General features: G+C 30.5%; 1 protein-coding gene across 1 annotated transcript; it reads right to left on the minus strand.

Annotated features, from left to right (window-relative positions):
• Positions 1–1052: 1052 nt before the first annotated feature.
• On the minus strand, positions 1053–3510 carry LOC132756448 (uncharacterized). Its single transcript, XM_060747521.1, has 2 exons — positions 2650–3510; positions 1053–2320 (listed from the first exon to the last, which is right to left on the minus strand). The coding sequence occupies exon 2, from the start codon at positions 2206–2208 to the stop codon at positions 1267–1269; it is 942 nt and encodes a 313-aa protein (XP_060603504.1). The 5' UTR covers positions 2209–2320; positions 2650–3510; the 3' UTR covers positions 1053–1266.
• Between the last annotated feature and the right edge of the window lie 8623 nt (positions 3511–12133).

The following is a 12133-nucleotide window of genomic DNA, read 5'->3' on the forward strand; positions in this document are numbered from 1 at the left end:
CCATTAGTGATTTCAACCACTATTTTAGTACTGTTCCTTGAAACTTTACAAGTATTTATCATTACAAAAACAAGAAGAATTATGATTATGACATTAAGGGATATGATCCAGTGCTCATTTCTTAAATTTAGTTTCTCCCAAAAATACATGTCATTTGTTGTAGCTTGTTGAGAAGTTACATAAACTAATGATGGAACAGTTGAAGCTTTAACTTGTTTGGTACAAGTGATTTGTAATGTAGATACAATAATTAATACTTTTCTAAGCTTACATGCTGTAACTATGAAAGCAATCAGAGAAAATGCTGCAACAGATGCTGTTACATATAAAATAATGTCATTAGTTGAAATAATATTATCATCCAAAGCAATATTTCCTGACAGTAAAGAATCTGTGAGAGATTGATAAATAAGTGAATTTTCTTTTGCTGATTGTGCCATTTTTTGTAAGTTAAGATGAGCTTTGCTGTCATCTGCTAAAATTTTATTCATAGTGTGATTGTAAATTTCAAATTTTGGAACATTTATAGCCATTGGATTTTCAAATAATGAATTACTATCAATATCTTTCAAAGAACTATCATTAAAAAATTGTTGTAGCAATGCAAGATTTACAGGATGTAATTTTGCTGAAGTATTTTCATAGCAGTCTGTCAATCTTGCAGGTAAAAATGTATGACTTGTAGAAACTGAACAATCACATGGCACATTCATGGTACAAAATTTGCAACCTTTAACCATTTTCTTTCCAGTTTTACAATCATATTCAAGGACATCAACATTATAAACTAATATAGAATCTTTAGATAGCAGAACAACATCATTAGAAATATGATTCAGCAAAAATCTAAAATTACAATTTTCTTTGATTAAAATTTTGTCATTTTTAAACAAGGAGAATTCACAAGATTTCTTAATAGCAGGCATTAGAATTTTATTAAAATCACACTGCACAATTTTATTAAACTTGCATTTTTGAAGTTCCAGATTTCCAAAAGTTGTGTAATATTGTAGATCATAAGTAATAGCAATATGATCAGGTAAATCTAGTATTTGTGTTATTGATACTAACAGAGACTGTGTTTCTAGTCATTATAGTTGAAAATTTTGGATCAATATATGACACATGAGCACTATCAGACTTTCTTTCATAAAATCTTGTTTGTTTTCCCTTAGTTTTAGCACTGTTTAAGTTGTTATCAATTTGCTTGTAAACTATACTGTTATGCCTATCTACTGGCTGTGACCTGCAGACAGGCACGCACCCCTATTGTGTATTATTTGACTGGTTCCAAGACTTTTTGTTAAAAGAACTATTATTGTTATGCCCGAATTTTGAACTTCTACATTTATTGCCGAAATGGTTCAATTTATTACATTTATAGCATGTTTTGCCCATTGCTCTACAAGAATTAGCAGAATAGCACCTACCTCCACAACGATGACATGACGGAACAGCCTGTTGTTGTTTATTCTTATAGTGTCTGTCTTCATTGTTTCCTTCACGGTTCTTTTCTGTTGTCAACTTTGTTACAGCTGCTACCAACTGCTCAACTGTCTGTTCAAGTTTAGAAGTTTCTGTCACATTAATCTGGGCACGATCACCTATGTTTCCATGGATATCCCCCATCCTGGCAGCCAAATTTCGAACTTCTTGTAATGTTTTTGGAGCGTGCGCCCCCATTGCCTGGCCAACCATCCCTTCCATACCTTTAAGTGCGATTTGAACTTGTACATTTTCAGGAATGTTGTTGATGTATGTAGCTTGTTCAAGCCTATTTAAAAACTGGTTCAAAGTCTCACCAGGTGACTGTTTCATAGTGTAAATATCTAGACTTGCTTCTTTTTCAATTTTGAATTTTGCAACCAACATATCTTTCAGTTCATTTATTCTTTCTGGTCTTATGTTTTGCGATTCATACCATAATCTTGCCAAGCCTTTCAAATGCCAGGCAAGTGATGCGACAGCCTGTTCATCTTTAAGAGCCGTTGCTCTAACGTATTCATCGAATCGTCTCAGATAACGGACAATATCCTGTGTCCCATCCCCGTAAAAATCCTCCATCCTAAATGCACCTGCCATTGGAAAAAAACCAGGTTCACGTGTTGTTGATGTTGGCAAACCAAGGTCTTGTGGCTGTTCTGGCTCAGTAGGCGGAGTTTGTACACTTCTCAAACTATAATTTGACGGTCTAGACGAAAGTGGCATTTGTTACTCGCTTGCTGATTTTACTGGTTACTCGCTTGCTAATTTGAGAGGTCGGAATCATCCACTACCCCACCAAGTGTTCTGCTTTGGTACTAGGGGAATTCTTGTACAACTAAAATACAAAAAGATGTCCTTTTTCCTCAATTTATTTTCAAACTATTTTTTAAACTATTTCAATCCAGAGTCATACAATTTATATATCCATATATAGAATAGCATAAACAGATATTAAAGATTGAAATTATAATAGAATTATATTACACATACAAATTATCTAAACAAAGTGAAAGTAGAATTCAATAATTTTCATTCAACATGCCATTTTAACTTGATTATATTAAACAAAAGATGATGATTTCATAATCTATTACATGTTTTCATTCCCAATTATTATCATCTTGCCTTCTAACATATAATAAAGATTAAAACTTAAGTTCTCACCAAATAATAACAATATAAAGTTTCCGGAAATAAATTCTACTGACAGAAAGCGCCATGTTTACTTTTCTATTAAATTATGCCAACTGGTCAAATTAAACGAAACGACTAGTTGAACGAAAAGTTTAAACAATTACGCCAAGTGCTACCAATAACAAATCTTAAGTTATTATCTAAGAAAGTAATATATTAAATAACTTCTACATGTAGTTAAAACAATTACATATACATTTAAGTCAGAACATAAGTTATAACACCCAAAAATTACAAAGTACAACATTCTCTTAACATTAACTTAAAATATTTGACTTACCTAAAATACAAAAAGATGTCCTTTTTCCTCAATTTATTTTCAAACTATTTTTTAAACTATTTCAAACCAGAGTCATACAATCTATGGCTCTTCAGAGGAAAGGACTTTAGAACAACAACTTCCATAACAATAATAGACCAATCAATTTTACTGTACATCATGTGACCCTTAATTCCCTTAGGGAATTTTAACCAATCAATTTTAATTTCGTGTAACGAAATTTGGAATCATCCAATGAAACAATGTTTACTTGTTAATAAAAGTATTAACTGAAACCCTGTAAGTTCAAGACAAATCAGCTTATGGTTACTGATAGTGTTAAAATTTCTTTTGTAACATTTACTATCGAAAGGTCTGAAATAGGATTAATTATCTTGTTAAAGCGATTATCATAGATTGGTTAACTTAGATCTTCCTATCTGTATTTGTTCTTATGCCTTCTGTTATAACATATTACCGACATTAAAGTGTACCTTAAGAAATAAAAGCAAAATAAAAAATTGAATAAAAATGAATAATAAAAAATAAAATCAAAAATTTTAATGCATAATAACAGTCTCAGTAATAATTCATAATATTTTCCTCTCATTCTGATATTTTGTCATGGACATAAATTCATCTTTCTTTTATAATATACTACAGCCGTTTACATGTAAATATATCATTTATCATGGTCAGTCTAACTGATTTATCAGCAAAACTATTGACAACAAAACAACATAAGTACATTACATCAACACATTAATCAATCATATTGACAAAAATAGGATGACATTGGAACATTATATCATAAAAATATTCATTAAATTAGAAATACAATATTGCTTATCTAGATAGTAGTTGCTGGTTAATTAAACGAAAATATATAAAAATATAGACCCTACAACTACGCAGACACCTTGCTTGAACTTTACGTATGTTATTGCGTTAACGAAAGAGGATACCATATTTGGTGCTTGAATGTACCTATACGTCTATACGAGGATTGTTCAAAGAGTTCTTAATCAAATATTGAATCATAAAGGGATTTTATATAAAAAAAGACAAATATTTATAAACTGCAATATTTTATACAGATCATCTGTAAGATTAAACTATTTATTTTTACTTTGAAAACAAAAACTGAAACAATGAAGTTACAAAAAGTGGTTTCATTTACTTTTCATAACTTATACATAAAACAATTGTAGACTGACACATCAAAATGCAACAGTATTGATATTGTACATAATTTCTCAACAACCCTCGTTAAAAATCACTATATTTTATACCTGCATCATATGCGTTTATTCTAACAATAGTTTTGATCAATTTTCTCAATTAGCTTTTAATTACTTTTGCGTCAAGACATATTTGCTTTCTGAAAATATAAGGAACTAATTTGAATAGCTTGAACACATATCATATTTAATTTAGTAATAAAAGACCATGGTAACAAGAGGCTATCTTATTTGTACGAGGGGCGTATCCCCAGAGTATAAATCAAATTGCCGAGTGTTGTCAAATTGATGTTGTTTCTCTTTAATATGATAGGCAAAAATAAAAACACTTCCCTGTCGTCACAATATGTAACCACAGAAACATTGAACCATCTTAATATGATTTTTCTATCATGGTTACTTTCCCGGTCAACACAATAAGTAAACCCAAGCCATTCCAACAATCCAAGAGCACGCCCGACAGACAATGCGGTAACCGTAGTGCAGATAACCTACATAAAATCGTCTATGAAATATTAAATAAGACTTATTGATACATTTGACTCAATATGATACTTAAAAATCTCTTCCAATGTGTTTAAAATGTCGAAAAAAAAAAGACTGTAATAAAAACAGTCAGAAAAGTTGGTTAAATTTAGTTTTGTTTCCATTATTCATGTTTTCCATTTTTTCTTTGTTTCTGTATATTTTGTAGATCTACAATATCCGTCAAATCTAAATACGGGAAACTATCATTTTCAAATCATATGTAAAAGTCTTACATATGGTCACAGATAACAGTAACAATATAAACAGATATTAACGATTTGGTAGATTAAAATAATTGGAAGATCGTAGTTAAGACTTATTTCAAAAGCTTTTCAAATGAATGCAAAACTATCAGAAATTGTGTTTTTTGGAAATTCATTAAAATATAAAAACAAGATCCTCTAAGTTTGTTAAGGTTATGTGCCAATAGTAAATTTTCGAAATAAAAGACTTGTTCACCGTACATTATCTGAGTGGAAGTATCTTCAAAACATTTCAACTTGAACCTCTGTTGATGTAAATGGTAGTTTGAAGTTTTAATCTGTACAACTGCACTCACGTTTTGATATATAGAACAAATCGATTAGTGTTTTATTGTTTACGTTAGATGAATGTTTAATCTGCGCTTACGTTTATGTGATCAATCGACACAAAATAGTTAGCATGCGAAAACTACTTTTATTACCTTTTTAATGGGTTGCAATTGATCAGTTGTCGAGTAAAACATTAAAAAGGCTCACAAGTTATCACTGACATTTTCGGATAATGCCTGTTTGATAGCGAGACAAATATATCATATCTTCGATTTAAACGTCACACAAGGGTTAACAAAAGTAAAAAACAAGAACATTATATCGTTGACTAGTCTAGGCCATTTTGAAAAATATTGACATATACAAGTAGTCACAATCGTACTTGCACACACTGACAGTACAGAGGCTGGCCAGACTGCACTTAACTGCAAGCTAGCTGGAAGCTTAACTGGCGACAAAAGCTCATCTGTAAGGGCTTAAACAAAGTATTGTCGTAGAAGGGATCGAACACACTGTACCGATACAAATAATTTCGTTCAGCATTCATTATTGTTTTGCAGAACGAAATAATAGCGGTCTTTTAATATTTAATAATAGCTCTGGCGATTAAATACTGTGCTTCTCATTGTTTTTGTGATCAAGTTTTAGCAATCTTATCATTAATTTGCACGCTACATCGACCAGAAATGCAAAATTTAGGTCATATTTGGGAAGCATAATTGTATTATTGATATTGCCCAAATAGTCTTCAAAATGATTGTCAGGATGTTACAAATAAGCTAATAATGTGTCATTCAAGTCACTCTGAATCAATGAATATCTTTCCATTGAGGCTGTATTTCTTAAACTAAACATATTTTAAATTACAGTCATTGGTAGTACTCTTTAGGTTTGCAAACATTAGACATTTGACGTCCAAATGCAGTAAATAGAACGAAACGCAACATTCTGTTCAAATCGAAAGTTTTCTACATTTTTTTATGTTTTAATGATTACAAATCCATACTCTCTTTATTAATTTCAATGTGATTAAAAGTTTAAAGGTTGAGTTTTCTACATAATTCACGTGGATTTACATTTAACTTGCTTATGACATAATTAAAAAATCATAGTATATTTAGTCGAAAACGTTATAATTATTAAATAACTGAAATAAGATGGTAGGTTTTACATGTTTAAAATTAACAATATATATAATGTACAATTTCCAAAGCAATACCACACTTGCATTCAGACAAGAATTCTATATTAAACATGTTCCTCCTAATCGATCCATTGCAGCAACGTTTACCATATGATGTACATCCACACTTAATGATTGTATTTAGTAACTTGTCTAACATTGACAATGTAATGCATAATAAATATCATTTTACGCAGGCAAAATTGATGACAGTGATTATTTTGTTCAATAACACCTGTAAGTGTCAACTTGAGTTAACTGACTTTAACTTGTCAACAGAAATAAATTAGTCTGTATCAATGCCATGAGAGCCATAAACTGCGTAGCCAAAACTTGACTTAAAGCTGCATGCTTCCACATGAGTCAAAAATATTTCAAGAAATTCATAATTGAGTTTTAAGATTAGTTAGGTTTTTTGGTCAGCTACACCAAAATGTTGACACTATCATCCATCTTTTTGATCATAATATTAATCCCATTCTTCTGTATGGTTGTGAGATTTGGGGTATACCAAATATTAGTAGTTCTATTGTTAAAAAAACAGATTATGTGTTGTTGAAATCCTTTGGAAATATGTCCTGTGATAAGATGCATATGAAAGTTTTAAAAATAATCTGGGTGTACACAAAAAAACATCAAATGAAGCAGTATGCGGTGAACTAGGACGGTATCCACTATTTATTGATGTAATATGTAGTTATGTTAAGTTTTATCAAAGACTGCTATGTGGAAATGTTAGCAAATTACTATCTGCTGCCTTTATTGAAAGTCAAACATTATTTACGGATAATAAAGTTTGCTGGGTTTCTTGTGTACAACATTGTTTTAAGCATTTAGGTATTTCTGATGCTGGTTTAACCAATAAGAACTTAGTAAATGTTGTTAAACTCAAGTTAGTGAAAATGTACCAAACCAACTGGTGTTTGAATATCTCAGGTACTGAAGGAAAACTTAGAACATACTCTTTGTTTAAGCAAAGGTTTTGTAGAGAAGTGTACTTTAGACATATTAAGGACAAAGATATAAGAACTTTCTTCACCAAGTTTAGAGTAAGTGCACACAGATTGAATATAGAAACAGGAAGATATAAGAAGATCCCAGTAAATCAAAGGTATTGTAACTGTTGCTCTTCCAATCTTGTAGAAGATGAAATTCATTTTTCCATGTGTTGTACAAAATTTGATAGTAATAGAGAACTACTATTTAGACAAATTGAAATATCAAATAAGAACTTTTGTATGTTGAATAATAAGCAGAAATTTGTTTGGTTAATGTCCTCGGAAGACCCTAGAGTCTTGAATGTCTTTTCGAAATACCTACTCGAAATTTATAATAAAAGAAATCTTATGTTAGGTAGTACTAGTAATAAAAATTTGTCAGACCATTGAATGTATATTATTGTACTTGAATATCGAATGAGTAATGAGTAATAAGTGTTTTTTTTCTTCTTTTTTTTATACTGTTTTATTTATGTACTTCTTATTTTGACATTACTATGCCTGTGTTATTTGTTTTTCCAATAATACGAATTAAGCTTTAGTTACTTTATTGTCTTCACTTCTACCATACAATACACAATTTGTTGGTTGATATATTTTGTTACATGCCATATGTTTTATGCTTGTGATTATATATGTCATATAGTATGACCCTTGATTGGTGAAATAAAATTATTCTATTATATTCTATTCTATTCTACTTGAGAAAAATGTATTAAGATTTTAGGAAAAGTAAAGATATTCAAGTAATAATTTACGAGTTGTGTGCGATAATTGACTGATTTAGCAGTATTAATTACCATATTTCTACTTCGTGACTAACGCAGTAAGATGTATTTTTGTACACCATGCCCTCGTTTTGGTAATTAACGTGGTTTGAAAGTATTGTATGTAATATGTAAATTACTTTGTTTGTTCATTTTACAACTGATTTTAACCATCTGAACTGATTCTAATATTTTTCTTTTAAATACATTTGAAACTTTCATCAAAATTAGCACAATTATGGAGAATTTTACTTTGATTGTCGTAATAGTATTGGCAAAACAAAGCTATGTGCTTATTTAATATAAATATCAAAATATCCTTTCTAAAATATATTTCTTTTACAGTTAAAAAACAAAGAAATAGAGGATATTGAATGAGTGTAGGCTCTGGAGAGCATGATATTATTTTATTCAACAGTTCAATGAATCTAGTTTTGAATCTACACGAATATAATATTCTATTTATCATATATATAATATAAGAACGGTAAACTGTTAAAAAGAGTAATTTTTAAATGTCGCGCCTATAGTGACAGTAACGCTAATATTAGCGTGCTTTCACGCTATTTTTATATATAACGCAAATGACGTCACGTCAAAGTGTTATTACACTACTGAGTAGTGTAATTTCGTTTTTATTAAATGGCTTTATTACACTCCTGCGCCGCGATTTATGTTATAAGTGAAATTATGAAATGAAAGTCAATTATACTATGTTATTATCTTCTAACACCCATGATTATATACATTAGTGTACCGTGCACAATTCCAAATGTCTTAGCGTTACTTTTTTAGTTTTTTTTTCAACATTTTTCTCAATTTATGCATAGACAACGATCTATCACAATAACGTTTAAAGCAAACATTAATGTCTACAATAGATAAATGAGCACCAATTTATTGATGAAGGTAAACGGTTTTGAAACAAATACCTTCAGTTATTATAAATATCTAAACATGTATTCAAAGAACGAGAAAAGAACTGTTTTTTAACAATTCAAATCACACATTTGTTGAAACAGGAAATGAATATATTCTGATGACGCCTCGAGTCTTCAATATTATAATCAATGTGCCATAACCTGGCCAGAAAGACGGAAGAAGTATCAAGATGCATCGGTTATTGACAATTAATACATACATATACGTTATATAAATTTAATGTAATTTAACATGTTGGTGTTTTTGTAATTGTAATAATAGATTCAGTTATTCTATTCTCGCCAAGCTTAAAATTTATATCAACTGTAATTAATATTGGAATATTTGCAAATTTCTTATATACAAATATCGAGGGCAATAGCTGAAATATCATATCTTTAAAATATATTTCCGATGGAATTTTACCATTTGGCGTCATGATCTGAAATTAAAGTAAATGCAACTCTAGTTCTACCAATAGGCTTTTCACTTGAAAATAAATTTCTTTCAAACAGAAAAGTCAATTAATATCTTTATGATGGAGTTATACACAATCACGAAATGTGGTTTCAAAACCAATAATGCTCTTAAAGATGTTACTTATACACACTTTTTAGTTTGTTATATGATCGGTTTGATCGTTTGAGTTTGTATTAAGTAAGACTAATCTGAAACAATATCATTTGAAAGGGAAGTTATGTTACAGAAGTTTCTGGATGTTAAAAGAATTAAGTGCATGGAATGTTACACGCACAGCATACCTAACTAACTAACTAACTAACTATCAAGGGCGATATACATGTATTTCATGTAATATGTGTATGTAACCATATGTGTATGTAACCATATGATAGCTCATTTAACTTTTTTTTTGGATTTCTTAGAGATAAACGTATGTTTTTCAGGGAACAGTGTCCGTTCTGTAGTGCGTCAGATGATAAATAAGTAAGTGAGTGAGTGAGTAAGTGAGTGAGGGAGTGAGTATCGAGGCTACACATTTGGTTTGCCAATCTCCAATCTTCCCTGTGGGCCTCTAAAATGATGGTATTGAAACAAATAGTTTAAACTATTATGTCTCGCATTGGTTACTTTATTTATTGCTTGCTTATATATGCATGGTCGCAGACTAATTCATTTTCAAAAGTTTCATTTAGTTAACTGCACTTTTACAGATCTGGCTGTAATTGAAAGAATAAAGCAGGATAATCATTTTTGCATGCAAATAGGATATGAATAATGCATTTAACAGTAATTCAGTCACTGCCTAAATAAGCGTTCTCTAAGACGGGATACGCAAATTATAAAGTATTTTCTTGGAAAAATGTAATCGAAATCAAAATGTCCCAAACAATAAATCAATAGCATTGGTATATTGACATAAACTTGTTTCAATAGTTTATTTCTGATAAGAATATAATTGTAGTTTGTAAAAAATAACTAAACACTGTTATAGAAATAGAAAACATATCAAAAAGCAGTTATTTCCTAGTACGGCGAAATATTTGAAATGCTAGTCATTTCATTAAAATTGACATAGACGATTTAACTTTTAATCTCTCAAGCATGTGTTATGTAAGCATTTATTTGGAACTTTAGTTAAATGATCGCAGACGTTTTGGCTCACTTACCCTATCAATCTCGGGAAATAGAAGGCAAATGTAACACAGAATCTTTTTTACTACCCATTATTGAACTGTTCTTTTGAAATGTAAGAATATTATATATTTCTTGCAACGGTTACATTTTCAGATGATAAAGTGTACTTAATGCTATCATTGATGACGAAGCATTATGTATTGCTTTAGTAAAACGTTCATTTAATTTGTTTGTATACTTGTGAACCATCTTGTTAACAAAATACACAGCAATTTGTCATCAACTGAAGGATATAAAAGATGACTAGAAAATAGAGAACAAGAGCTGTCCGTAAGACAGCGCGCTCGACTTTTTTATTGCTTGCCAATAAAAAAAGTTTTTGCAGTAAAAGGCAATACAAGAATCTCTGTATTTTTTAAAGTGAACAATGGCCATGAGCATTAAGATATTTAGTGAAGAATTATTTTACTGAATTGTGTGATACCCTTGAACACTGCAGCAAAGTTTGAAATGTTTAAGTCAAAAGAAGGCTGGTAAGAAAGAAAAAAAAACTGAGTTGAGCCTTAAATAAATTTAATAGTATTAAACCCACTTTGAGAGAATAAGGTATTTTTACGTCACTCAGAACACCTTGGTAAATGACATAATAACATAATTTTTCAAGAAATCTATGCCAAGGAAGCAGTATATTTTTGTACAATCAGCATAATATATAGATTTGACTTTGTATGTCAAATAAAATCTTTGACAGAATTACCTTCTCCTGGACATGTTTGGGAATCATGATTGTAAACAAGTATTCCAACTTTCAAATTAATATCTCAAACAGTTCAGTCAAAAAGTGGACTGGTACTAAAAACTTAACCAAGATTCTAAGTCGATAAAAGGCCTTAATTTTTAAAACAAATCCTTGACAGAGTTACCTTCTCTTGCGTACAGATGGGGGTAATGACACTGCGAAAAATATATTGATATACGGGAATATACGGTCCCGTATTTTTGACATATACGGGCGTGTACGGGATGTATTCGTCGAATATACGGACCAAGTATACGAGTCCGTATAGGGAACACCGGGTATACGGTACGGGAAATCCGTATATGCATCAGGCATATACGGAATTCCGTATTTGCACCATATACATGTACGTATATTTGTTCGTATGTTTGAAGTATACGGAGAATAAAATCCCGTATACGGACTTTATCAAGGTTGTTATCCCTAGTATACTATAAATATACCAAGGATATACGGGACCGTATTTTCTTCATATACAGAGGATATACGGACTCGTATTTTCTACGTATACAGAGGATATACGGAACCGTACATTCTACACATACAGATGATATACGGACTCGTATTTTCCACATATACAGATGATATACAGAATCGTATTTTCCACATATACAGATAATATACGGAAT

This window comes from Ruditapes philippinarum, unplaced genomic scaffold (assembly GCF_026571515.1).
Source record: "Ruditapes philippinarum isolate M1 unplaced genomic scaffold, ASM2657151v2 ctg5088_1_1_1_1, whole genome shotgun sequence".
NCBI classification, from domain to species: domain Eukaryota; kingdom Metazoa; phylum Mollusca; class Bivalvia; order Venerida; family Veneridae; genus Ruditapes; species Ruditapes philippinarum.